Below are 27,959 nucleotides of genomic sequence, written 5' to 3'. Positions count from 1 at the left end.
ATTTGGATTATTCCTGATTTCTTTTCCTTCTATATCTGATCTCAGAGTAAATCGAGCTGATGTGGAAAGCAGATCCACATTTTATGGCTGTTTTCTAGTGTTTTATAGTTAAACATTTATTCATTTGGCAGACAGAGTTTAAAGATCAGGTGCAGTAATGATAATATCTGGCAACCCAGCTGAGGAACTCGGCTCCAGTTACAGCTTTACTCTGAGAAGAAACGCTAAAGCGAGTCACTAAAGCTTTAACACTCCATTTAACATTAAACCCGGTTAGTGGAGAGAATAAACTCTGATCCTGCTGAGCTGATGATGAGGATGGTGATGATGATGATGATGAAGATGAGGATGATGATGAAGATGATGTTGCTCTTCGTCTCTTTGCTGCTGTTCCTCTCTCACTTCTCAGCCAGTTTTCCTCTTAAAGGTGAGAAAAGAAATGAAATCATGTTTTAATTCTAATTTGACATTGACAGCTGTGTGTGTGTGTGTGTGTGTGAGAGAGAGAGAGAGAGAGAGAGAGAGAGAGGGAGAGAGATGAAAAGAAACAAAGATAAATAGAAAGAGACATAACGGAGACAGAAAGATAAACAGAGAAAGAGAAAGAGAAAGAGAAAGTACATTCAGTGTTTAAAAACAGACTCGTGCTTTTCACCCTCCTGCAGGTTCCTGAGTCTTTCAAATCATTTAAATAATAAAAATTAAATGATAAAATGATCAAATTCCATCTGACAGTTCTGTGATTTTAAGATAATCGAGTCTTTAAGTTCTGATCCTCAATAATGTTAAAGCAGATACAACTTTATTTTATTTTATTTTATTTTAAGCAATATTTACTGCCATGTTGCTTTTACGTCACTTTTATATAATTTATTTATTGGAGATTTATTCTGTATTATATTTAAAAATATTTCATATTGTTATTATTTATTTTTTGTCACTCATTATTTATTTAATGATTATCACTTGCACATTTTCCTGTTTTATGTTTATCACCTTTTGTAGGTATGAAAGGCGCTATACTGTATAAATAAAGTTTTTATTATTATTCATTTTATTTTGGTGTAAAACATGTGTTTATTAATATGCACTATCAGGCTGGACGTATGCGCGCCCTTGAACCACACCCATGTGCTTGTTGAACATCCTGTTCCAGTGTAAATTATTCCCCTGTGTTTGCTGTTATAATGAGCTCCACTCTTCTGGGAAGCTTTCCACTAGATGTTGGAGCGTGGCTGTGGGGATTTGTGTTCATTCAGCTACAAGAGCATTAGTGAGGTCAGGCGCTGATGTTGGGTAAGGAGTCTCCAGTTCCAGTTCATCCCAAAGGTGTTCAGTGGGGTTGAGGTCAGGGCTCTGTGCAGGACACTCGAGTTCTTCCACTCCAACCTTCACACACCATGTCTTCATGGAGCTCGCTTTGTGCACAGGAGCATTGTCATGCTGGAACAGGAAGATTCTTCTCCAGATTATTGGAAACATACAGTTATCTAGAATATCTGTGTACGCTGTAGCATTAACATTAACATTAAACCCCGATAAACAGCTCCAGATCATTATCCCTCCTCCACCACACTTTACTGTAGGCTCTCTGTATTCCGGTAGATAGAGTTCTCCTTCTCCTGACATCCACCAAATCCAGATTCATCCATCAGACTGCAGGTGATTCATCACTCCAGAGAAGACCTTTCCACTGCTCCAGAGTCCACGTTATGTCTCGTGCGTAGTGATCTTAGGCTCGTGTGCAGCTGCTCAGCCATGAAACACGTTTCATGAAGCTCCTGACGCACAGTTCTTGTCCTGATGTTGCTTCCAGCGGCAGTTTGGAGCTCTGTAATGAGTGATGAAACAGAGGAGAGGAGACATTTACACGCTACACGCTTCAGCACTCACTGTCTCCGCTCTGTGAGTTTGCATGGTCTAATGATTCGAAGCTGAGCTGACGTTGCTTCTAGATGCTTCCATTTCACAATAATAGCACTTACAGATGAGTGGGGCAGAAATTTCACAAACTGGCTTGTGGTAAAGGAGGCGTCCTGTGACAGTTCCACATTTAAAGTCACAGAGCTCTTCAGTACGTCCCAGTGCTCGTCTATAGAGAGTGCACAGCCATGTGCTTGACTTTATACACCTGCTAGCAAATGGGCGTGGCTGAAACACCTGAAATCTGTCATTAGGAGGGGTGCACATACTTTTGGACATACAGTGTGTGTGTGTCTGTGTGTGTGTATATATATATACATACAGTTCTGTGCAAAAGTCTTAGGCACATGCAAAGAAATGCTGTAGAGTAAAGACGCCTTCAAAAATAATGAAATGTTTCTACATTTTAAAAAAATCCTATAAAGAACAGTAAACAGTAATAAATGAAACAAAGTCAGTATTTAATGTGACGATCCTTCACTTTAAATAAATAAAGCAGTATCTGAGGTGCAGTGTGTGCAGTTTTATAAGGAAATGAGCTGGAAGTGTTACTGAGCATCTTGCAGAAGCAGCCACAGTTCTTCTGGAGACTTTGACTGTCGACTCGCTTCTTATTTCTGCAGCGAAACCCAGCAGCCTTCATTCTGTTTTTATCTGAAAAGTGTCTCTTATGGAATCTGCTGCTTTCTTTACTGACATACAAACATTTTTCTGTAACATTTCATTCTGTGCTGGAAAACTAATGTTTGGAATCTAAAATGTTTTTGTACTGAATCAATAATGTAGAAGTCAGAAAATAAACATCTATAACAAAGTTTGTCCTAAAAAAAAAAAGGCCAAGACTTTTGCACAGCACTATATATATATATATATATATATATATATATATATATATATATATATATATATATATATGTATGTATGTATGTATGTATGTGTGTTAAAACAGTAAAACACAAGCTTGTTTTTAAAAACAACAGAAAAAATTTAGAGAGTATTTTATAATTCCAGCAGCTTCCCTTGTTCAACATGAGCGACATTAAACACTGTGCAAGAGCTTAAACACTATAAAACAGCCTTCAGTAGTTCATCAGAATGAGAAGGATTATCAGAAGGGTTCTTCTGTCGTTCTTCTGAGGGGAACTCTTAAAGATTTTAAGGATTTAAAGTATTTCTATATCATAAAAGATTCCAAGTAGAAGAAAACTGGTTAAAGAACCATTTTTATTTATTCTCTCTTTTGTGCGCTACTTTATAAATATTTATAAAACACTAAACACTTACATGATATTTACTCAGAACATTAGCAGTGTCGTTATTTATGATGTTGTTGATGTTGGTGTTCATTCTGTGTGCAGGCTGTGTGTGTGAGCACGTAGAAAACACCATCAACACCACACGACTCGTTAACACACTGAAGATGATCAGGAACAAACACATGGCCTTGGGTAAGAACCTCAAACTGTTTACACTTCCTTAAAAATGCACCGTGATGAAATTTCCAGCTGCTGTGTTCATCTGTGCTCAGTTTGGCTTAAACGAACACTAACAGTTAGTACAGTCGATGTTAATTTAATGTCTCAACTGGTGTTGAAGTGTGAGCTTTTAATTGGGTGTTAATTGGATTTTTAGGTGAAACACTGAAAGGTTAAGTGAAATGTAACTGTGCAGGTGTTAAGTGAACTCTGTAGGAGGTTAAAGAGGACTTCTGTTAGTGTTAACTGTGTGCTTTAATAGTTAATTGGTGTCTCTAGGTGTTTAATTAGGATCTGTATGTGTTAATCGAACTCTGTAATAGTTAATTAGGCATTGTAAGTGTTTATTTACGCACTGTAGATGTTTCATTAGACTCTGTAGGTGTTAGGTAAACACTGTAATAGTTAAATAGGCCCTGTAATTGTTTATTTAAGCTATGTTAGTGTTTATTTAAGCTCTAAAAGTGTTTATTTAGGCTCTGTAAGTGTTTATTTACACCCTGTAAGTGTTTATTTAAGCTCTGTAAGTGTTAATTTAAGATTCGTAAGTGTTAATTTAAGCTGTTAGTGTTTATGTACAACCTGTAAGTGTTTATTTAGGCTCTAAAAGTGTTTATTTACACTCTGTAAGTGTTTATTAAACTCTAAAAGTGTTTATTTACACTCTGTAAGTGTTTATTAAACTCTAAAAGTGTTTATTTACGCTCTGTAAGTGTTTATTTACGCTCTGTAAGTGTTTATTTATGCTCTGTAAGTGTTTATTTATGCTCTATAAGTGTTAGTTGAACCTTGTAGGTTTCTATGTGTTTGTTACAGTGAACAGGTTTGAATGAATCTAACTTTTCTGCTTTGTGTGTGTGTGTGTGTGTGTGTGTGTGTGTGTGTGTGTGAAACTCTCAGTAAATCTCACATGTGTGTGTTTGCGTGAGTGTCAGCGTGTTGTTCAGCTCTACGTTGACGGTTCAGTGATCGAGGTGAAGGAGTACGAGCGAGAGATGCTGGAGGACGAGTGTGTGAAAAGGGTGAAGGATCTCAGCGTGATGGAGGAACCAGGAGGTGAGTTATAAGTGTGTTATGAGTGGGTTATCGGTGATGATCAGTATAAACGACCGTGAGGTGAAGAGTTCACACATTTTTTTTTGATGTTTTGAAGATGTTCAAGCAACTGAAGAACTGTAGCTACTATAGCTACGTTTCCACTGTGCGATAATGTGGGAATTCTGTTAGTGTTAACAGAACTCTGTGCGTTTATAAAGCGATAAAGCGATAAAAGCAACAAAAATTCCGTCAACGTTAAAATTTATGTAGCGTTTTCGCACATCGACAAACAATTTAACTGCCAAAAAAATTGTATCGACATTAACGATTAATTTTTTTTGTAAAATCCCTCCTATAGAAACCTGTTCAGTGTTAATAATACTGAGAAACTGAGAAACATCATTTAGCTAGCGTGTCTCTGTGCGTTTGTAAATTAGTAAGACTGTATGAATAAAACGACACGTTAATTACGCTTAACATCCCTCGCTATCTGAACATCTCGAGGTGCTGAACGATTATTGTGAGAAACGACAACATGGCGTCACCGTTCGTGAGCGCTGAGCTGTGAGAAGGTTTTAACGTGAAGTCTTCTGTTAAACACTGTGACACACGACCGTTTGTGAACGCAGCACAACGTCTGAATTATACTGTAATTATATCTGAATTATATATTATATATATTTTAGATTCCAGAAGCAGGAAGATCAGATATAAAGTATTTGGTTTAATTTGTGTGTGTATGTGTGTGTGTGTGTGTGTGTGTATGTGTGTGTGTGTGTGTGTGTGTGTGTGTGTGTGTTTCAGACGTGTCCGCGTTGTCTGTTGTGACACCACTCGTAGGAGTTTCGGTCTTCATCACGCTTCTTCTGCTCAGCTTCGCCATGTTTAAAAGACAAGGTAGGATCACTCACTGACTCCGCCCCCTCAATTGTCTAGCTATCCACTTAACTCCGCCCTCTTAATGCTCTCTAGCTATCCACTTAACTCCGCCCCTTAACTCTCTCTAGATATCCACGTAACTCCTCCATCTTAATGCTTTCTATCCATCCTCTTAACTCCACCCCCTCAGCTCTCTTTATCTATCCACTTTATCTATCCACTTTCTTAACTCCGCCCCTTCATCTCTCGTTATCTATCCACTTTCTTAACTCCGCCCCCTCATCTCTCGTTATCTATCTACTTTCTTAACTCCGCCCCTTCAGCTCTCTTTATCTATCCACTTTCTTAACTCCGCCCCTCAGCTCTCTTTATCTATCCATTCTCTTAACTCCACCCCCTCATCTCTCTTTATCTATCCACTTTATCTATCCACTTTCTTAACTCCGCCCCCTCATCTCTCGTTATCTACACTTTTTATATGAATTTATGTTTGTTATTCGCTTTGTTCATGAAATATTTTCCTGTCGGTTAGCAAGCGGACGTTGTGTGATCAGAGTTATTGCATGTTATGACATTAACGTCTCTTTTTCTCCTTCTTTTCTTTCCTGTTCTGCGACTCCGGTGAACTTCAGAATCTCAGGCTGGAGGTGAGGACAGTTGATTTTTTCAGTCTTTTTCTCCTGCAGTATAAACATTAACCGGAGGTTATAGATTAACTCCGCTGTAGCGTGCAGCTCTCACCTCACACCCGTCGTCCTGCTCCATGTTTCTAAACGTTTAGAAACACATTTACAGTAAAATCTCTGCTCTGTTCTCATCGTAGTGAAGATCCACATAAACCGTCCTGATGGAGACGGATCCTGAAAATCTCTTCCCACTTAAACACAGATAAACATTTCAGACTGTGTGTAAATACTGTGTGTTATTTGTGTATGATGTGTTATAGCTAAGAGAGCTAAGTGTTCATATATATATATATTTCTTTCTGGAAAATCATTTAAATATTCATGAACATTTTGGAATATTAAGGAAATTGTTGTTTGCTCTCCTAAAAATTCATAAAGATATTTACCTGCATATATCAAGAAAGTACTATCTGCTAAATTTCATATTCATAAATGTACATTGTTAGGTAATAAGTCCATGTTTGATTTCTTTTAAAAAGTGAGACACTTAACAAAAAGCTGTTTTTTTAAAAACAAAAAACTATAAAGATCTGTCATTTATTCATGTGGTAAAGATTGTATATGAAAATTGTATATCCTCTAGGGTAAAAGATATAAGTCAGCTTGTTTGAGATTTATTAAAGAAATAAAGAAAATAAAAAGAGAAAGACATGAGAATTACTCAGTGACTGATTCAGAGAGAAGATCTCGCCGTCTGGTGGCCGTACAGGACAAGTACAGTTCTGCCTCGTAGCCAAGTTTTGTGCTAAAAGTATTTTTAAAAATACTTTTATGTTTTTTTAGGTGTTATAGGATCTCTTATTCATTACCCCGCTCGCTCTCTGGAGAATTCGACGCAGCAGGGAAGCCTTCTACCTCCAGAGACTAAAACTCCCTACTGACACGGTAAAGGTGTGTCACAGTTCAATCTGATATTATATTATATTATATTATATTATATTATTTCTGGGTAAAATAACAGTCTATTACCCTCCTTTCAGCATTTACAGGATGTCCAGGTGAGAGCTCGTCCTGGAGGTGTAGGATCACAGATTCGTTTTGGAGAAGGAAAGGATTTTTACTGCAACACACACACTTCCTCCAGGTGCATCAGGAACACACGGTGGTGTGTAACGCTTTCTTGGTGCACTGACATTACTACAGGACTCCAAACAGCTGAAATGCAAACTCAGGCTTCATCCCAAAAGCTCATCAGCTCATCACTCCTTAGTGTTCTTTACTACGGCGGTTTTCCTTCTAAGGCTGCGTCCCAAACACACTCTGCTCTAACGAGACTTCTTTACATCCGCAAAGATCTTTCCTTTTCCTTTGTGGAAAAAAACCTCTTTCTTTCTCTCTTATCTTTCTCATCAATAAGCTGAAATGTTTAAATGGTTCAGACTTGCTGTGTTCCTTGGTCTTGTTAACCGTATCATAGAAAAGTAAAAGAGTATAACACATTTATTACTTTGAACGGAATTTGTGTACCTGTTCCGCAAATGTTTAAAAAAAATTCCAGATTTGTTCAGTCTGGAAACCTGCACAATAATCCTGTTTACATTTTAAAATATAGATAAGATCAATTTTATTGATATCTCATGAGAAATTATAGTGTTACAGTGGCATGATAGTAAGAAGATAACACCCAAGAGGATAAACAAACAAACAAACAAACAAGTTTTATCTACACTGCTGTCCTTCATTTTTCCTCTCTGAATGTAAACAAACAAACAAAAAAAATCCCAGACTCTTTGAATGTCACAAATATTCACTACTTGATTTAATGTACTGAAATACTGTAAGATAAAATCAGGGAATCATTAAAGCACAAAGAAGATTGATTTCTCAAGTATTATAAACATGAATAAATGCACCATACTGTCTGTTTAGATTCAGTTAAAAGTTAACGCTAATTATACGCATCCTTCACTGTTATTTTTATGATTAAATAATTTTAAAAGTGCTTCTATTTCTTTTAAAACAAGTCTGTACTGTAATATGCTCAGTATTTATAATAAAGCATTGCTTGAAGGAAAACTCTCAGTTCAAATAGTAATTGTATTATTACAAAATTGTTTTTTTTTAAGATAAACGAGTTAATTCAAAGTATTTGCATATTTATTTGAATATTTTATTTATTTATTTATTTTTCCCGACACATGAAACAACACAAACTGAAATAGATCAACAGTATGGTTCCTGTTCAACTGGTTCCTGTTCAATCCGGAAGAATTATCGGTTGCACAATATTACAATATTTAAAAAAAATATATTAAAAAAAAATATATATATATATATTGCTCTTTAATGTGTAAAATGTTTCAGATAAGTTTAAAGTACAAAATAAAATCTACGACGTTTGTGTTTGTTTATATAAAATCATAAAACCTGTAATATTTTAACCTCATTAGCGGTCATTAGGTCAGAGATTCCGCACGGACATTATTATTGGTCGGACAACAACCATTAGTTGTTTTTTTTTTGTACTACCCGTTTTTGTAAACTTTCCACCTCCTGTGCAGTGATTGGATGCTATAAACCACAAGCCAATCATTGTTCGCCTAGCCACACCGTACTACCCAATCAGCGCGCAGGAGGGCGGGACCTTCCGGAATACGAGTGGGAAAACAAACGGAAGCGCAAAACAACACAGCAATACCAAGCTAGCTAGCAAAGTTTATGCAGCTCTTCACCTCCGCCTCAGAGATTTGTTTACTGATTACTAATTTGTGTTGTTTTTCTCGGAAAAATGGGGGTTCCTAAATTTTACCGATGGATTTCAGAGCGATATCCGTGTCTGAGTGAAGTTGTAAAGGAGCACCAGGTTTGTGTTTGTTAATAAATGCTAGTTAGCTTTAGCACTAGCCACCGGCTAACACTCCCCCTCAATCAGGGTTGTTTATTTTTAAATATAAACACTTGATTAGTGATTTGTTTTAGTTAAAAAAATCTCTTTGTGGTCAGAAAGGAGTCTAAATTCGACGTGGTGACATTCTGAGTTTTTAATTTCCAGCGCTTTAGCGTCTCAGCTAATCAAACCCTGAGGAATTCTGGTACAATCCCGAATTGATCTGTGGTGCAGCTGTAGTGCACTAGGTAGGGCGCAAAGGGAGTCATTTAATGTAGTGCACTAGGGCCCTTATTTAGGGAGGAGGGAAAGATTTGGGATTCGGCTCATGTGAGAGATAATGTATAGGTTTATGGGCTAATTTATCCTCAGTAAAGTGTTGTTTTATCTCTGTAACTATCCAAATATAAACAATTCAGTTATATTTTAAATAAATATTAATATATTAATACGAATATTGTTTAACTTTAAATCTACATTTAAAGTTTTATTTGCATTTACTAAAGTGATTAATATCTATATTAGGTTTTATTGAGACGAAATGAAAATAAAGCATGTGATATAAAACATGTTTTGTAATAATATTTTAATTGTTTAATTATTTTTATTTTAAAATATTTACAGTCAGGGACTTGTTGGAATTGTTGGAAACTTCAGTACAGATTTTTCTTACAAACTATTTTTTTTATTTTTAAAAGGCACATTATATGTACAATAATTTAAATTATTTATTATTTCTGAACTTTCCACTGAAAGAAGCAAATTTTTATTAAAACTGTGAAATTGTCGGTCGCTCTCTGAGTGGGAGGGGCTTACTCTCTGTCCCCTGTCCATCACAGCGACATTAGCCAATCGTGAGCTCGTGTATGTGGAAGAGGGTAGATAGCGCTTTCCTCTGACTGTCTGTTACGCCGCCCTGTGATGCAGCAGGAGCAGCAGTTTGAAAACTACGCTGAGAACCGACGGAGAGGAAGAGAACACACACTCGGAGGAAAGTGCTATCTGCCCTCTTCCACATACGCAAGCTCACGATTGGCTAATGTCGCTGAAATAAATGAAATTTTTCTCCGTTTTTGAAGAGCCGAGAACGGAGAATGCCACGGAAACTCTGCAGAAATTTCGGCACCTGTGTTAAAATGCCAATTCAAATGTGTTTAATTTGATCCTCTGATGATCATTTTCACTCATTAATCCATATTTTAAACGCTTTTTTTTAACACTTTCTTATATTTAAGTGGATTAAAGGATGGTGTTGTGAATCAGTCCAACCTTTTTCAGTCACGTTTGAAACGTTAAATTCCATCAATCATCTGATAATCATCATTTAATACAATCTTTCACGCACGATTGAACAGATTTGGTCCAAATCTGTGGTCTTTTTTTCTATTTCTGATTAAAACAGAATTAAAAATGTTTTTTTTTCTCTCCCAGATCCCGGAGTTTGATAATCTGTACCTGGACATGAACGGGATCATCCACCAGTGCTCGCACCCCAACGACGAGGACGTGCACTTCCGCATCACCGAGGAGAAGATCTTCGCCGACATCTTCCACTACCTCGAAGTGCTCTTTCGCATCATCAAGCCCAGGAAGGTGTTCTTCATGGCCGTGGACGGAGTCGCACCGAGGGCCAAGATGAACCAGCAGCGCAGCAGAAGATTCAGGTACGGAGTCCAGCTTCAATCGTGCCATAATTATGCTTGAATATTAGATTAGAAAAGTTACAGCTTCACCGCTGACACTGGAGACTCCTTCCATAAATGTTAGTCCGTTTATGGATTGTGGAGCGTCCCTTGGTTCAAGTCCCTGTGAATGAGCTGTTACTATAGAAACGTAATTATTATTCACAATTGGAAACCCCTGAACTGAAGACTTCTTCATCCTCGTTAGTGTACTACGCGTCTAACAGGAAGTCGCTTGGTGTTCTGGGTTACGCTAACGAGCTCGTTAGGGAGGCGACTCGATTAGCGATAGATTAGATTTAGAAGTAACACTCGTGTATAAGGAACGTTTCCACGGGGCTGCGTCCCAAACCTCACACAGCCCTGAGCCACTGATCACTGGAGGTCACATTAGGGCCTTTCTCACCGCTTTAGTTCCAGAACTAAATGTACGGTACTAAAGTACAGGGCGATTTTGCGTGAACTATTTCCCAGTACCGTTTAAAGGGCTGCATTCGCACCGACAGCGGGCACTAGGAAGTGACGTAAGCCGGTCGACAGCGACGTCATTTGTGCGCGGCGTTCAACAACGGAAACAAAGAAGAACAACGTAAACAGCCGGAGGATGGAGGACGCTGTGATCAGAGCTGTGTGTTTGTCGTGTCTCGCGTCCATCTATCGCTGTTCTCCATAATTGCGGAATAAGTCGACACTACAGTATGTTTACGCGGCGGTTTAAATCATGGCGGGTGAGGGCGTTTTCGTACGCGCTTGGCCAATCAACGTCTACTTACGTCACGGATAGTACCAGTTGTGCTGGTTAGACGCTGCTCCGGAGTAGGAGCTCATCTGGTTCTCGAAAAAGGCAGTCGGTACTAAAATCACACCCAGTTCCGGAGGTGCGAAAACGCCAAAAAGTGGGTAGTTCCACAATTAGTTCAGGTACTATGAAAAGGTTCCTGCAGTGCGAAAGGCCCTTATAGGTCACTATGGGTCACATGTTGCTCTCTTTTCTTTCAGATCGGCGAAGGAAGCAGAGGAAAAGATAAAGAAGGCTCTGGAGAAAGGCGAGGTTTTACCCACTGAGGCCCGATTCGACTCCAACTGCATCACGCCCGGTTCGTCTCACAGCTTTCACTGAAGAAAAACAATTTAATGCACTCTTTTACTTGCAATATTTATTTTTTAAATAATCATAATAATAATTATTATTATTTGCTGTAATTATTATAAGTTAATTATTATAATTATGTTTCTAATAATTAGTCATTAATTATAATAATTAATCAATATAATTAATTACTTTAAAATAAATCATTCGTATCCTACATTATTTAAATTAATTATAATGTCGTGTTTATTTAAAAATAAATCACAATGTCGTAAATGTATAAAATTAAGACATAATATAATTAATTAATATAATTAAATAAATATATTTAGCTTTTTAATTGTTAATTATTGTGTTGATTAATTGCATCATATATTGTAATATTATTATATTACGTCATCCAATATTTATTTATACAATTTTATATTTACATTATAATTATTTATTAAATTATTTTTCATTTTTAACTGGATATCCTGGTCACTGAAATTAAATTAATATGTATTTAGTAATAAATTCATCGTCATAAAACTAGATCAAAATATCGCAGTTTGTTTGTTTATTTATTTATTTATTTATTTATTTAAATCCAACTCGTACCTAACGCTCGTCTGACTGACAAAATAAGGACGCTCAAGGACGCCTCGTTTTTCAGGGACGACACGTGAAAGTCCCGGAGTTTCATTTTGTCTGAGCCGTGATGTTTGTTTGTTTGTTCATTTGTTTGTTTGTTTGTTTGTTTATTTTTCATTTCTCTGTAGGTACTGAGTTCATGGTCCGGCTTCACGAGCAGCTGAAATACTTTGTGCAGAAAAAGCTGTCCACAGACCGAATGTGGCAGGGAGTGCGAGTGTACCTGTCCGGTCACGAGGTGAGCAGAGAGACCACACACACACACACACACACACACACACACACACGTATACACACACACACACACACACACACACACTCAGTAACAGGCCACACCCATATCACCGTAAATCCCTGAATATCAGTATGTCTAATCTAGCTCACTGAGGTATGATGGCGAGACAACCCGGCTTTCCAGGTTACCATGACAACAGGCTCCTTTCTAGGCTTCCATCCCAAACCGCAATGCTGTTATAATGCTACACACACACACACACACACACACACACATACACACACACACACAGTGTAATACAGCGAGACAGGTCTGATTCCGTCAGAACACAAAAATCTTTCCAAATCTTTTCCCGAGCCTCTTTACTACAAGGTTGGATAAATGTCCGATAAGCGGTCACGCGTCAGGAAGGAGAACGCTCAGATCGGAATTCTTGTGACGTTCCCGAAGCACGTGCGCGTATATATCACTGTCATTATCGTCATTCAGCGTCATTCAGCGACGATGTTCAGGGGAAGGACGGGGATGTTGGTGATTCACTTGATACTTGGAGAAATTAATCAGTTAAAAAATTTTAAAATCACCTACGTCGTTACTCGATTAAAATGCCGCATTAATACAGTAGAGCGTGTTAAGCATGTTTTTTTTTTTATTTTATTTTATTTTATTTATTTTATTTTTTTTAAGTTTGTCGTTTAGGATAAAACAACACACATTTACAATTTATTTTGGTTTAATTTAATTTGAAGCTGAATTAAATCCGTCGCAGTAACTCGATTAAATAAGATCACAGGCGTATTGTGTAAAAATGAGCGCACTTTACTGCGTAAATGTTTAAAATGTTCTTAAAAGACGATACGATCTTTTTTTTTTTCCCCATGTCCCCAAACGTGTGTTTTGTCGTCTGCAGACTCCAGGAGAAGGAGAGCACAAGATCATGGAGTTCATCCGGTCCGAGAACGCCAGACCAGGCCACGATCCGAACACACGACACTGCCTGTACGGCCTGGACGCTGACCTGGTGTGTGTCCTCTGAGCGCGCGCGTGTGTGTGTGTGTGTGTGAGAGAGAGAGAGAGAGAGAAAGAGAGAGAGAGAGTATTTTGTATTGTCGTCTATAGTTTAATGTCTTAATCTCTCTGTCTCTGTAGATAATGCTGGGTCTGACGAGTCACGAGCCTCACTTCTCTCTGCTCAGAGAGGAGGTACGCTTCGGGGGGAAAAAGAATCAGAAGAGGTTTGTTTTGTCCTGGGGAAGGAGAAACGTGTGCGCGTGTGTGCGTGTGTGTGTGTGTGTGTGTGTGTGTGTGTGTGTGTGTGTGTGTGAATGCCTGTGCTTTAAGCGGCGGTCACACTAGACTTATCAGTTCCATTGAACTCATGTGAAGAAGTTTCACATGTTGCTGCGATCCAAAGTTCATGTTTGCTGAACTCTGAACTGCGAATTCGTTTCACGTGAAGACGTGTGACCGATAGAAGATCGACACGTCACGGCGTGACCGCTTCAGAAAATCCGAGATGGCGGAAGTGCTGATTGTAGCGGCGCCGCACCGTCACGTTTTATACAACACAGCTGTAAAAGAATATAAAATCAACATGAGGAAAGAAGAGCGTCGGAATCCGTGATGTGTGGATTAAAAAAAACAACAACAATGCCTTGACGCGTGATGTCATATCCTGTTGCCGCCCACGTTCACGGCGGTCCGCCGAAGAAATTTCGCGTGCTGAAAGTGTAGTGTGACCGTCCCTTCAGACGCCTGCGTTTAAAAAATAAATTAAAATTAAAACAAGCATCTTTTGCGTTTTACGATACCTAGGGTTAGGGTTAGATTTGCAAACGTTTTGTTTTCCCCAATAAATTAAATGTTACAGAGGTGTTTTTTTGTGTGATTTTATAGTGTTAATGCTGTTGTTTTTATTCTAAAATACTGAAAATATCAAAAAATGAGCAGGGGTGCACAAACTTTTGACTTAATAGTGTTTGTTTAGGAGAATGTTTTAATACGAAGTTTACTGAGAAAATTCTGAATTTCTGTTTAAGACAAAGTACAGTGAAGTGAAACAGTGCAAACGTCGTTAATACACAAGTGTGTGTGTGTGTGCGCGTGTGTGTGTGTGTGTGTGCGACTGTGTGTGTGTGTGTGTGCGTGCGTGTGTGTGTTTGCGTGTGACTGCATGTGTGTGTGCGTGTGTGTGCGCGAGTGCGTGCGCGTGCGTGTGCGCGTGCGTGCGCGTGCGTGCGCGTGTGTGCGCGCGTGTGTGTGTGTGTGTGTGTGTGTGTGTGTGTGTGCGCGTGTGTGTGCGCGTGTGCGTGTGTGCGTGCGCGTGTGTGTGCGCGCGTGTGCGCGCGTGTGCGCGTGCGTGTGCGTGTGTGTGTGTGTGCGTGCGTGCGTGCGTGCGTGTGTGTGTGTGCGTGTGTGCGTGCGTGTGTGTGTGTGTGTGTGTGTGTGTGTGTGCATGAGTTTAACTGGTTCTAGTGGTTTATTTCTGCAGAATAACAGCTCCAGAGGAGACGACGTTCCACCTGCTCCATCTTTCCCTCATGAGGGAGTACATCGACTACGAGTTCTCTCCTCTAAGGGTCAGCAACGATACACACACACACACACACGCTTCACACACACACACACACACACACACGCTTCACACACACACGCTTCACACACTGCTGAGTGCTTTACCACAGCACAGAGAGCCCTGTTTTCTTTCCTTTATTTATTTAAACACTCGAAAGCGTAACTCCGGGTTCTAATCGGTGGCGTGTTGTGCGGTTCTCAGGAGAGGATCTCGTTCGCCTACGATCTGGAGCGGATTATAGACGACTGGATCCTGATGGGCTTCCTGGTGGGAAACGACTTCATCCCCCACCTGCCTCACCTGCACATTAACCAGGACGCTCTGCCCCTGCTCTACAGAACATACATCTCTGTCCTGCCCACTCTCGGGGGTCAGACATGTTTATAAGTGTGTGTGAGAGAGAGCGAGTGTGTGTGTGTGAGAGTGAGAGAGCAAGTGTGTGTGTGTGTGTGTGAGAGAGAGTGAGTGTGTGTGAGTGTGTGTGAGAGAGAGTGAGTGTGTGTGAGAGAGAGTGAGTGTGTGTGAGAGAGAGAGTGAGTGTGTGTGAGAGAGAGAGCGAGTGTGTATGTGTGAGAGAGAGCGAGTGTGTGTGTGTGAGAGAGAGAGAGTGAGTGTGTGTGAGAGAGAGTGAGTGAGTGTGTGTGAGTGTGAGAGAGAGTGAGTGTGTGTGAGTGTGTGTGAGAGAGAGTGAGTGTGTGTGAGAGAGAGTGAGTGTGTGTGAGAGAGTGAGTGTGTGTGCGAGTGAGTGTGTGTGAGAGAGAAAGCGAGTGTGTATGTGTGAGCGAGAGAGTGTGTGTGTGTGTGTGAGAGAGTGTGTGTGTGAGAGAGAGAGAGAGTGTGTGTGTGAGAGAGAGAGTGTGTGTGTGAGAGAGAGAGAGTGTGTGTGAGAGAGAGAGAGTGTGTGTGTGAGAGAGAGCAAGTGTGTGTGTGTGAGAGAGCAAGTGTGTGTGTGTGTGTGTGTGTGTGTGAGAGACTGAGAGTGAGTGTGAGAGGGTGTGTGTGAGTGTGAGAGGGTGTGTGTGAGTGTGAGTGTGAGAGTGTGAGTGTGAGTGTGAGAGTGTGAGTGTGAGTGTGAGAGTGTGAGTGTGAGTGTGAGAGTGAGAGTGTGAGAGTGAGAGTGTGAGAGTGAGAGTGTGAGAGTGAGAGTGTGAGAGTGAGAGTGTGAGAGTGAGAGTGTGTGTGTGTGTGTGTGTTTAAATCTGTGTGATTTCTCTCTCTGTGTTTATTAGGATATCTGAATGAAAACGGTCATCTAAACCTGGCTCACTTCGAGAAGTATCTCGAGAAACTGTCAGAGGTCAGTGTGTGTGTGTGTGTGTGTGTGTGTGTGTGTGTGTGTCTCTCTATGTTGGTCTGTGTGTGTGTATCCGTCTCGTGTGTGTGTGTGTGTGTGTGTGTGTCTACGTCTACCCTGTGTGTGTGTGTGTAAAATTTATCTTTGTGGTAAAGATATGTACTTTATGGTCAGTGTTTTACACACACACAGTTGCGGTGCTTGATTTCTTCATGACATCACACAGGGACTTTCACATGTTTATATTAATTATTACTGCTGTCTCATTGGACGTTACTGGAGTTTATAAAAATGCTTACGAAGCGCTTTTACTGTAATCCTGAAGAATCAGAGCGATTTATAAACACCTTGTTTAAATGCTCTGTTTTTCTCTCTGATGTGCAGTTTGACCGCGAGCACTTCAGCGAGGTGTTCGTGGACCTGAAGTGGTTCGAGAGCAAAGTGGGGAACAAATACGTGAACGAAGCGGCCGGTCTCGCCGCCGAGGAGGAGCTGGGCAAGCAGGGCAGGAGGAGCAAGGTGTGTGTGTGTGTGTGTGTGTGTGTGTGCCTGGGGGGGGTAAACATAAACATAAACAAAATAATCCTCAGAGTTTGGGGTTCCAGAGGAAATTAAATGTCCTGCTTTATTTTCAGCCGTTTAAAGACTCTCTCAGCCTGGCAGCTTTGGATGGAGACAAGGACTTACCCTGTTCTACAGGAAGAGGTACACACACACACACACACACACACACACACACACACACACACGTAGCTCTAACTTTACGCTTTATTTCATAACACACTCTGTATTTAACACACACGTTCCACACCGTCGCTTCAGTCTGGTTTGGATCGACGCTGACGGATGACGATGTTTAAACAGAAGTCGAAAATATTTTTATTTATCGGTGTTTCGTTTCTGCTTCTTTTCCCACAATGCAGCAGAAGGCGCCGAGGAGGACGGCGAGGACGAGGACATGTTCGAGGCGGAGTTCCGGCAGTATAAGAGAACGTACTACATGACCAAGATGGACGTGGAGGTGGTGTCCGAGTGAGTGGATGGATTTTTTTTTTTTTTAAGAAAAAGGAAACTATCTGTGACATCAGCTGAAGACTGAAGACTTTTCGCTAAACGCTTAATGTGTTTTGCTACGAGATTGAAATAGGTTTAGTAGAGAACACGAAACCTGGAAATGTTAAACGAGATGATGTTAAAGTAAACAGCTGATTAATGACCGTAGATGGGGTTAGGTGTTGAAACGTGTCGTGTTTTGTCTCTCTGGCTTGCAGCGAGTTTTTGGCCAATCAGGCTCGCTGCTACGTGGAGGGAATCCAGTGGATCCTGCATTATTACTATCACGGAGTTCAGTCCTGGAGCTGGTGAGGAAACTGTTCAGGAGTGATTGTGTAGCTCTCTCTCTCTCTCTCTCTCTCTCTCTCTCTCTGTGTGTGTGTGTGTGTGTGTGTGTGTGTGTGTGTGTGTGGGGGTGTTTAAGGCGTGACTCTGTTTGTACAGGTATTACCCGCATCACTACGCACCTTTCCTCTCTGACGTGAGGAACATCGCCAACCTCACGTTGACCTTTGACCTGGGAAAACCCTTCATGCCCTTTGAACAGCTGCTGGGTGTTTTACCTTCAGCTAGCAAAGAGCTGCTGCCTACATGCTACCAGGTAAAACACACACACACACACACACACACACACACACACACACAGGTGACCTCGTTAATAATGATACGTTTTGTGTGTGTGTGTGTGGTGCCTTCATTCATAAATAAATGAGAAAAATAAAACTAAAAAGCAAATAGATGGACAGACTGATGGAGGAATAGACGGATAGATAGAGGAGGAATAGACGGACAGATAGAGGGAGGAATAGACGGACAGATAGAGGAGGAATAGACGGACAGATAGAGGAGGAATAGACGGACAGATAGAGGAGGAATAGACGGACAGATAGAGGGGGAATAGACGGACAGATAGCGGAGGAATAGACGGACAGATAGAGGAGGAATAGACAGACAGATAGAGGGAGGAATAGACAGACAGATAGAGGAGGAATAGACGGACAGATAGAGGAGGAATAGACGGACAGATAGAGGGAGGAATAGACGGACAGATAGAGGAGGAATAGACGGACAGATAGAGGAGGAATAGACGGACAGATAGAGGGGGAATAGACGGACAGATAGAGGAGGAATAGACGGACAGATAGAGGAGGAATAGACGGACAGATAGAGGAGGAATAGACGGACAGATAGAGGGGGAATAGACGGACAGATAGAGGGAGGAATAGACGGACAGATAGAGGGAGGAATAGACGGACAGATAGAGGAGGAATAGACGGACAGATAGAGGAGGAATAGACGGACAGATAGAGGAGGAATAGACGGACAGATAGAGGAGGAATAGACGGACAGATAGAGGGAGGAATAGACGGACAGATAGAGGAGGAATAGACGGACAGATAGAGGAGGAATAGACGGACAGATAGAGGAGGAATAGACGGACAGATAGAGGGGGAATAGACGGACAGATAGAGGAGGAATAGACGGACAGATAGAGGGGGAATAGACGGACAGATAGAGGGGGAATAGACGGACAGATAGAGGGAGGAATAGACGGACAGATAGAGGGGGAATAGACGGACAGATAGAGGGGGAATAGACGGACAGATAGAGGAGGAATAGACGGACAGATAGAGGAGGAATAGACGGACAGATAGAGGAGGAATAGACGGACAGATAGAGGGGGAATAGACGGACAGATAGAGGGAGGAATAGACGGACAGATAGAGGGAGGAATAGACGGACAGATAGAGGAGGAATAGACGGACAGATAGAGGAGGAATAGACGGACAGATAGAGGAGGAATAGACGGACAGATAGAGGGAGGAATAGACGGACAGATAGAGGAGGAATAGACGGACAGATAGAGGAGGAATAGACGGACAGATAGAGGGAGGAATAGACAGACAGATAGAGGAGGAATAGACGGACAGATAGAGGGGGAATAGACGGACAGATAGAGGGAGGAATAGACGGACAGATAGAGGGAGGAATAGACGGACAGATAGAGGAGGAATAGACGGACAGATAGAGGAGGAATAGACGGACAGATAGAGGGGGAATAGACGGACAGATAGAGGAGGAATAGACGGACAGATAGAGGAGGAATAGACGGACAGATAGAGGGGGAATAGACGGACAGATAGAGGAGGAATAGACGGACAGATAGAGGAGGAATAGACGGACAGATAGAGGGAGGAATAGACGGACAGATAGAGGGAGGAATAGACGGACAGATAGAGGAGGAATAGACGGACAGATAGAGGAGGAATAGACGGACAGATAGAGGGAGGAATAGACGGACAGATAGAGGAGGAATAGACGGACAGATAGAGGGAGGAATAGACGGACAGATAGAGGAGGAATAGACGGACAGACAGAGGAGGAATAGACGGACAGATAGAGGAGGAATAGACGGACAGATAGAGGAGGAATAGACGGACAGATAGAGGAGGAATAGACGGACAGATAGAGGAGGAATAGACGGACAGATAGAGGGAGGAATAGACAGACAGATAGAGGGAGGAATAGACGGACAGATAGAGGGAGGAATAGACGGACAGATAGAGGGAGGAATAGACGGACAGATAGAGGAGGAATAGACAGACAGATAGATAGAGGGAGGAATAGACGGACAGATAGAGGGAGGAATAGACGGACAGATAGAGGGAGGAATAGACAGACAGATAGAGGGAGGAATAGACGGACAGATAGAGGAGGAATAGACAGACAGATAGAGGAGGAATAGACGGACAGATAGAGGGGGAATAGACGGACAGATAGAGGGGGAATAGACGGACAGATAGAGGAGGAATAGACGGACAGATAGAGGGAGGAATAGACGGACAGATAGAGGGAGGAATAGACGGACAGATAGAGGGGGAATAGACGGACAGATAGAGGGGGAATAGACGGACAGATAGAGGGGGAATAGACGGACAGATAGAGGGGGAATAGACGGACAGATAGAGGAGGAATAGACGGACAGATAGAGGGGGAATAGACGGACAGATAGAGGGGGAATAGACGGACAGATAGAGGGGGAATAGACGGACAGATAGAGGGGGAATAGACGGACAGATAGAGGAGGAATAGACGGACAGATAGAGGGGGAATAGACGGACAGATAGAGGGGGAATAGACGGACAGATAGAGGAGGAATAGACGGACAGATAGAGGAGGAATAGACGGACAGATAGAGGAGGAATAGACGGACAGATAGAGGAGGAATAGACGGACAGATAGAGGGAGGAATAGACGGACAGATAGAGGAGGAATAGACGGACAGATAGAGGAGGAATAGACGGACAGATAGAGGGAGGAATAGACAGACAGATAGAGGAGGAATAGACGGACAGATAGAGGGGGAATAGACGGACAGATAGAGGGAGGAATAGACGGACAGATAGAGGGAGGAATAGACGGACAGATAGAGGAGGAATAGACGGACAGATAGAGGGGGAATAGACGGACAGATAGAGGGAGGAATAGACGGACAGATAGAGGGAGGAATAGACGGACAGATAGAGGGAGGAATAGACGGACAGATAGAGGAGGAATAGACAGACAGACAGATAGAGGAGGAATAGACAGACAGACAGATAGAGGAGGAATAGACGGACAGATAGAGGGAGGAATAGACGGACAGATAGAGGAGGAATAGACGGACAGATAGAGGAGGATTAGACGGACAGATAGAGGGGGAATAGACGGACAGATAGAGGGGGAATAGACGGACAGATAGAGGGGGAATAGACGGACAGATAGAGGAGGAATAGACGGACAGATAGAGGAGGAATAGACGGACAGATAGAGGGGGAATAGACGGACAGATAGCGGAGGAATAGACGGACAGATAGAGGGGGAATAGACGGACAGATAGCGGAGGAATAGACGGACAGATAGAGGGGGAATAGACGGACAGATAGCGGAGGAATAGACGGACAGATAGAGGGGGAATAGACGGACAGATAGAGGGGGAATAGACAGACAGATAGAGGAGGAATAGACAGACAGATAGAGGAGGAATAGACGGACAGATAGAGGAGGAATAGACGGACAGATAGAGGGGGAATAGACGGACAGACAGATAGAGGGGGAATAGACGGACAGATAGAGGGAGGAATAGACGGACAGATAGAGGAGGAATAGACGGACAGATAGAGGGAGGAATAGACGGACAGATAGAGGAGGAATAGACGGACAGATAGAGGGGGAATAGACGGACAGATAGAGGGGGAATAGACAGACAGATAGAGGAGGAATAGACAGACAGACAGATAGAGGAGGAATAGACAGACAGATAGAGGGAGGAATAGACGGACAGATAGAGGAGGAATAGACGGACAGATAGAGGAGGAATAGATGGACAGATAGAGGGGGAATAGACGGACAGATAGAGGGAGGAATAGACAGACAGATAGAGGAGGAATAGACAGACAGATAGAGGAGGAATAGACAGACAGATAGAGGAGGAATAGACAGACAGATAGAGGAGGAATAGATGGACAGATAGAGGGGGAATTGACGGACAGATAGATGAGGAATAGACAGACAGATAGAGGAGGAATAGATGGACAGATAGAGGGGGAATTGACGGACAGATAGATGAGGAATAGACAGACAGATAGAGGGGGAATAGACGGACAGATAGAGGAGGAATAGACGGACAGATAGAGGAGGAATAGACGGACAGATAGAGGGGGAATAGACGGACAGATAGAGGGGGAATAGACGGACAGATAGAGGGGGAATAGACGGACAGATAGAGGGGGAATAGACGGACAGATAGAGGAGGAATAGACGGACAGATAGAGGGAGGAATAGACGGACAGATAGAGGGGGAATTGACGGACAGATAGATGAGGAATAGACAGACAGATAGAGGAGGAATAGACGGACAGATAGAGGAGGAATAGACGGACAGATAGAGGAGGAATAGACGGACAGATAGAGGGAGGAATAGACGGACAGATAGAGGAGGAATAGACGGACAGATAGAGGAGGAATAGACGGACAGATAGAGGAGGAATAGACGGACAGATAGAGGGAGGAATAGACGGACAGATAGAGGGGGAATAGACGGACAGATAGAGGGGGAATAGACGGACAGATAGAGGGGGAATAGACAGACAGATAGAGGAGGAATAGACAGACAGACAGATAGAGGAGGAATAGACGGACAGATAGAGGGAGGAATAGACGGACAGATAGAGGAGGAATAGACAGACAGATAGAGGAGGAATAGACAGACAGATAGAGGAGGAATAGACAGACAGATAGAGGGGGAATTGACGGACAGATAGATGAGGAATAGACAGACAGATAGAGGGGGAATAGACGGACAGATAGAGGGGGAATAGACGGACAGATAGAGGGAGGAATAGACGGACAGATAGAGGGAGGAATAGACGGACAGATAGAGGGAGGAATAGACGGACAGATAGAGGAGGAATAGACAGACAGATAGAGGAGGAATAGACAGACAGATAGAGGGGGAATTGACGGACAGATAGATGAGGAATAGACAGACAGATAGAGGGGGAATAGACAGACAGACAGATAGAGGGGGAATAGACGGACAGATAGAGGGAGGAATAGACGGACAGATAGAGGAGGAATAGACGGACAGATAGAGGAGGAATAGACGGACAGATAGAGGAGGAATAGACGGACAGATAGAGGGGGAATAGACGGACAGATAGAGGAGGAATAGACGGACAGATAGAGGAGGAATAGACGGACAGATAGAGGGAGGAATAGACGGACAGATAGAGGGGGAATTGACGGACAGATAGAGGAGGAATAGACGGACAGATAGAGGAGGAATAGACGGACAGATAGAGGGAGGAATAGACGGACAGATAGAGGGGGAATAGACGGACAGATAGAGGGGGAATAGACGGACAGATAGAGGAGGAATAGACGGACAGATAGAGGAGGAATAGACGGACAGATAGAGGGAGGAATAGACGGACAGATAGAGGAGGAATAGACAGACAGATAGAGGGGGAATAGACGGACAGATAGAGGAGGAATAGACGGACAGATAGAGGGGGAATAGACGGACAGAGAGACATGAGCGGGTGATGGGCAGGTAGAAGAGAAATAAACACTATAAAAGACACAGATTTGTCCTTTTAAATACACTCCTATAATCTGAGTGTGTGTGTCTGTGTGTGTGTGTGTGTGTGTGTGTGTGTGTGTGTGTGTGTGTGTATGTGTCTGCGTGTGTGTGTCTGCGCGTGTGTGTGTCTGCGTGTGTGTCTGCGTGTCTGCGTGTGTGTGTCTGCGTGTCTGCGTGTGTGTCTGTGTGTCTGTGTGTGTCTGTGTGCGCGCGTGTGTGTGTGTGTGTGTGTCTGTGTGCGCGCGCGTGTGTGTGTGTGTGTCTGTGTGTGCGCGCGCGTGTGTGTGTGTGTGTCTGTGTGTGCGTGCGCGTGTGTGTGTGTGTCTGTGTGTGTGCGCGCGCGCGTGTGTGTGTGTGTGTGTCAGCACCTGATGACGTCTCCGAGCTCTCCGATTATTGAGTATTACCCCATGGACTTTAAAACGGACCTGAACGGGAAGCAGCAGGAGTGGGAGGCCGTCGTCCTCATCCCCTTCATCGACGAGGTCTCACACCTTCTCACATCTGTGTGTCTAATACACACTCACCTGCACCAAGCTCCGCCTCATTGCGTGTGTGTGCGTGTGTGCGTGTGTGTGTGTGTGTTTCAGAAACGGTTGCTGGCAGCCATGGCCCCGTACACAGACAGTCTGAGTAAATCGGAGCGAGTGAGGAACGCGCACAGAGAGTGTGCAGTGTACTTCTACGACAAAGAGCTCGACTTCACACTCGCATCACCACTGCCTGAGGTTTTCCCCAACGTCACACACTGCCACGCCAGGTACATACGCACGCGCACACACACACGCACGCACGCACACGCACACGCACACTCACACACACACGCACACGCACACATGCACACGTGCAATTTAAATGACCCTGATTACTAACTAACTTAATATTACTTAGAGATTGAAGGGACAGAACGGACTGACTCTCCGTGTGTGTGTGTGTGTGTGTGTGTGTGTGTGTGTGCACATTTGTGTGTGTGTGTGTGTGTAGGTCGATCCCCGTGCCCATGGACGCCTGGCGAGTGTCTCTGGACGTCGTCGGACGCAGAATTGATCGGAGCGCGCTGTATTTCTGCGGCTTTCCCACCTTACAGCACATCCACCATAAAGTAAATATCATTCACATCATTATATTATTATTATTATTATTATTATTATTGTTGTTGTTGTTGTTGTTGTATGACTATCACAGATTTAATGTCATCATAGCATTATAAAGTGGTTTTATCTAAGATTACTATATCGTTCTCATTAACTCGTAATGCTATAACATTCTAATTAACTTGAAAGCGGTCGGATTGTTAACGAGATGAGCTTCCTGGCGGCGTTTTTCAGTTCTATAAGAAGAAGAGCGGCGTGGTCGTGTTCCAGCAGAGCAGCCGAGGAGAAAACATGATGCTGGAGATTTTAAACAGCCAGCAGGGGGAGCCGGTGAGCACGCTTTCTTTATTTAAATACGAAAATAAAAACCAGTTAAAGGTAAAGTGTGCAGGTGTGTGTGTGTGTGAGATTACTTAGTGTGTGTGTGTGTGTTTAGGTTTTGGAGGACGTGGCAGCGCTCGTGTTGGGGAAGTGTGTGTTTGTGAACTGGCCTCACCTGGAGGAGGCGCGTGTGGTCGCCGCGTCGGACGGAGAGGCGAAGTAAGACTTTCACCTGAGCAGTGGGCGGGGTTATTACATCACCATGGGACACGTGAATCATTTAGCTTTAAATTATAATTATAATATTTCTGTCTCTCAGGATTTTCCTGGAGGAGGCGACAGGAGTGCAGAAGCTGTACGAGGACACGCCTCCTCCCGTTAAAGTGGTGTATCTGAGCGATAAAGAGCAGAAGGAGTGGGTTAAAGAGGTGCAGGGCATCACTGAGCAGTAAGTAAGCGTACTGGATCCTGATTGGTCAGAATTAGCGTTGATTAGTTTTCTATAACAGCGGCTCTGACAGTAGCGCAGGTTTATATTAACGCGCTCGTTCTAATACGTCATCGTTTCTATAGTAACGGCTCATTCACAGGGACTCGTATAAACAGACTACAGTAATTACTGATACTGTGAAGTTTTCTTAAAGTAAGGAGACGTTTGTGTAACATTTATGGAAGGAGTCTCCAGTGTCAGAGGTGAAGCTGTAGCTTTAAGTTTTCCGACGTCTTCAGGACAGAGGAGTTTACGCTTCTTTGCGGTTTCTCAGTAACATGCTGCGCTTTTTTTTTTTTTACTCTTATTAACTTTGAGAGAGAGAATAAAGAGAGACTGGTGAGGGAACGACTGTTTATAGCTGCTGTAACGTAAGCGACAACAGGAGGTAACTATAAATGGATAAAAGCTGTGACGTTCTTTAATAGACAGATTTTTTTAATTGCTGAGTATTTTACTGTAACAGCAGCACGCAGCGTTTATTATTTACTTTCATCAGTTTAGTAGAAATAGTATGCATTTTTTTTTTTTGTTTCTCATTAAGGAAATTTTGCTGTGAGTGTTTTCTTTGGAAATATTCCTCTGTAAATAAATAAATAAGTAGATAGATAAGTAGATAGATATAGATAGATAAATATAAATATATATAGATAAATATAGATAGATAAGTAGATAAATGAATAAATGAATGACTCGTATAGGTTTTGTAACGGGGTCCTGCTCCTGTACTCTAACTCTGTCTCTCTGTCTCTGTGTCTCTGTTTGCAGCCACGTTAAGCGTAAAGGTGTGGTGATAAACGAGACGTCGGTGCTGCTCTACGCTCAGCTCCTCACAGGCAGGAAGTACGTCATCTCCCCGAGCGGTCAGGTCCATCTGGAGAAACAGTGGGCCAAACAGATCCTGCCCTTCGCTTACCAAACCATCGTTAAGGTACTTTTACTGACCAGCAGCGGAGTCACAGCACGGCCCCAAAGTCTGACTGTTACAGAAATGTTTTTCTCTATCATTATTATTATTATTATTATTATTATTATTACAAATCTCTTGACGCTCGTTAGATTTTAAAACTGAAACAAATCCACACGTTAGCGTGACGTATAATTAATATAATTCAGCAATGTTTTATTGGATTTTAAAAAAATGGGTTTAGTTTGAATCAGGAGTTGCATTTTTAGTCGTAATATCTTTATATCGTACGAATTGCACTCTAATCTAACAATTAGCACATTAACAACAATTTCTGCTTGTTATAACTGTAGAGAGATATATATATGTGTATATATAAATAAAAATTTATTATGTGTACACAAAATGGCTGCCGCGTGACTCTTGCAGTCGTTTGGAGCGCCACTTGTGTACGAACTCGAGACGTCCGTGTGGTTTAATACCAACGTACGTAGTGGAGGCGGTATAGCACCATGTGACACCGTGTCTGTAACTGAATAAACAAACTAAACGTTGTGTCATAAATAATATACGTACGTAATATTCTACGCAGTTACTGAGTACTATTATAGTTAGTGTTTAAATTTTAATAACTTCTCATGATTATTGATCTCTCATATCACCTTCAAAACCTACAGGAAGCTCCGTTTGCGTATCAGTCTTTCTTCTGGATTTTTCTAGATGAGGAAATGCTTTTAAACGTCAGGTCAGTGTTCAGTTTGAGATGCGGCTCATGACGACAATCATGACGACAGCGGAGAGACAGTATAGAAATATCGTAACCATAAAACGTTAACCACGAAATGTGTACTCATACTTGATAACGTAATCCTCGGTGTTATAGATGTATGGAAGCGGTTTAGTGCACAAGGTGACACGGAGGCCTGAACGTGATCTTTATGACCTTATATAGGCGTCGGTATCCTGCTAAGTGAGAAACGCTGCCTTAAACACTAACATAAGCATATATGGGAATGTTGTGTCTTGTGAAAAACCACATGTGGAAGTTTTTTTCATGTGAGTGTATGTAAGAATGGCCCTCTGAAGAGTAAGGGAGCTTTTCTCTGCAGAGAACCGCTCGGCTTTATTTTTTGGAAGAATAAAGTCTGTGGCCTCGAACCCCTGCTCTCCGGAGTGATCTTTGATCTTCAGCACGGGCTACAACAGCAGAGCTAGCTCTAACGTGTGAACAACGGCGCTCGCGTAGCTATTTGTGCTTCAACTCATGCGTCACGTATCACGTATAAACCTATAAGCCTTTAGAGTATCATAATAATAATAATAATAATAATAATCATCTAAGTCACAAATCTATGGCTAACTTTAGCCTCTTAAAAAGGAAAAAGTCCACAAATCTGGGGTTTTACATTCTGATGATGATTAAGTCTCATCATGATGTTCTGTTTGCTCTCTTCAGGACATCAAGGCCTTCGATTCGTCCTCGTCTCGGTTTAAAACGCTGGAGGAGCTTTTCCCCGTCTCCACCACCGTGTTCATGGTGGGAAACCCGTACTACGGAGCGATGGGAGAGGTGAGCGCTCCTCGACTCACTGCACTCTCTCGGGTTCAAAATTAAACTCTTATACGCAGGTGA

The 27,959-nt window shown here is 42.3% G+C and overlaps 2 protein-coding genes across 3 annotated transcripts in view; both read left to right on the top strand.

Moving 5' to 3' along the window:
• The first annotated feature begins 161 nt into the window (after positions 1 to 161).
• LOC113546328 (uncharacterized) lies at positions 162 to 8,001 on the top strand. 2 transcript variants are annotated; one of them, XM_053227340.1, is made up of 7 exons: positions 162 to 427; positions 3,282 to 3,371; positions 4,299 to 4,454; positions 5,241 to 5,333; positions 5,948 to 5,962; positions 6,785 to 6,886; positions 6,982 to 8,001. In XM_053227340.1, the coding sequence occupies exons 1-6, from the start codon at positions 310 to 312 to the stop codon at positions 6,880 to 6,882; spliced, it is 570 nt and encodes a 189-aa protein (XP_053083315.1). In that variant the 5' UTR covers positions 162 to 309; the 3' UTR covers positions 6,883 to 6,886; positions 6,982 to 8,001. The 2 variants fall into 2 exon arrangements, with proteins under 2 accessions (XP_053083315.1, XP_034158172.2); XM_034302281.2 differs by having other exon boundaries at positions 164 to 427; positions 6,785 to 6,892; positions 6,982 to 7,999.
• A 617-nt stretch (positions 8,002 to 8,618) lies between these two features.
• Positions 8,619 to 27,959, top strand: part of xrn1 (5'-3' exoribonuclease 1) — a 38,807-nt gene continuing 19,466 nt past the window's right edge. Inside the window, 22 exon segments of the mRNA XM_053227584.1 lie at positions 8,619 to 8,804; positions 10,260 to 10,492; positions 11,510 to 11,607; positions 12,362 to 12,471; positions 13,379 to 13,489; positions 13,618 to 13,703; positions 14,960 to 15,047; positions 15,245 to 15,413; positions 16,273 to 16,340; positions 16,722 to 16,856; positions 16,973 to 17,042; positions 17,261 to 17,369; positions 17,609 to 17,698; positions 17,835 to 17,991; positions 23,880 to 23,999; positions 24,105 to 24,274; positions 24,499 to 24,616; positions 24,843 to 24,938; positions 25,045 to 25,148; positions 25,249 to 25,377; positions 26,188 to 26,350; positions 27,783 to 27,896. Of these exon segments, the coding sequence (XP_053083559.1) occupies positions 8,730 to 8,804; positions 10,260 to 10,492; positions 11,510 to 11,607; positions 12,362 to 12,471; positions 13,379 to 13,489; positions 13,618 to 13,703; positions 14,960 to 15,047; positions 15,245 to 15,413; positions 16,273 to 16,340; positions 16,722 to 16,856; positions 16,973 to 17,042; positions 17,261 to 17,369; positions 17,609 to 17,698; positions 17,835 to 17,991; positions 23,880 to 23,999; positions 24,105 to 24,274; positions 24,499 to 24,616; positions 24,843 to 24,938; positions 25,045 to 25,148; positions 25,249 to 25,377; positions 26,188 to 26,350; positions 27,783 to 27,896 (2,613 nt within the window). The 5' untranslated portion in view covers positions 8,619 to 8,729.

This window comes from Pangasianodon hypophthalmus, chromosome 21 (genome assembly GCF_027358585.1).
Source record: "Pangasianodon hypophthalmus isolate fPanHyp1 chromosome 21, fPanHyp1.pri, whole genome shotgun sequence".
Lineage (NCBI taxonomy): Eukaryota > Metazoa > Chordata > Actinopteri > Siluriformes > Pangasiidae > Pangasianodon > Pangasianodon hypophthalmus.
The sequence above is the reverse complement of the archived record's forward strand: the minus strand, read 5'-3'. Positions and strand labels throughout refer to the sequence as shown.

What these genes read in the sequence shown, in the direction of transcription:
- LOC113546328 (XM_053227340.1), top strand. Translation starts at nt 310, where the DNA reads ATGATGAGGATGGTGATGATGATGATGATGAAGATGAGGATGATGATG. An exon ending in AGCCAGTTTTCCTCTTAAAG is followed by an intron (nt 428 to 3,281) that starts GTGAGAAAAGAA and finishes TTCTGTGTGCAG; the next exon opens with GCTGTGTGTGTGAGCACGTA. An exon ending in GAACAAACACATGGCCTTGG is followed by an intron (nt 3,372 to 4,298) that starts GTAAGAACCTCA and finishes TGAAACTCTCAG; the next exon opens with TAAATCTCACATGTGTGTGT.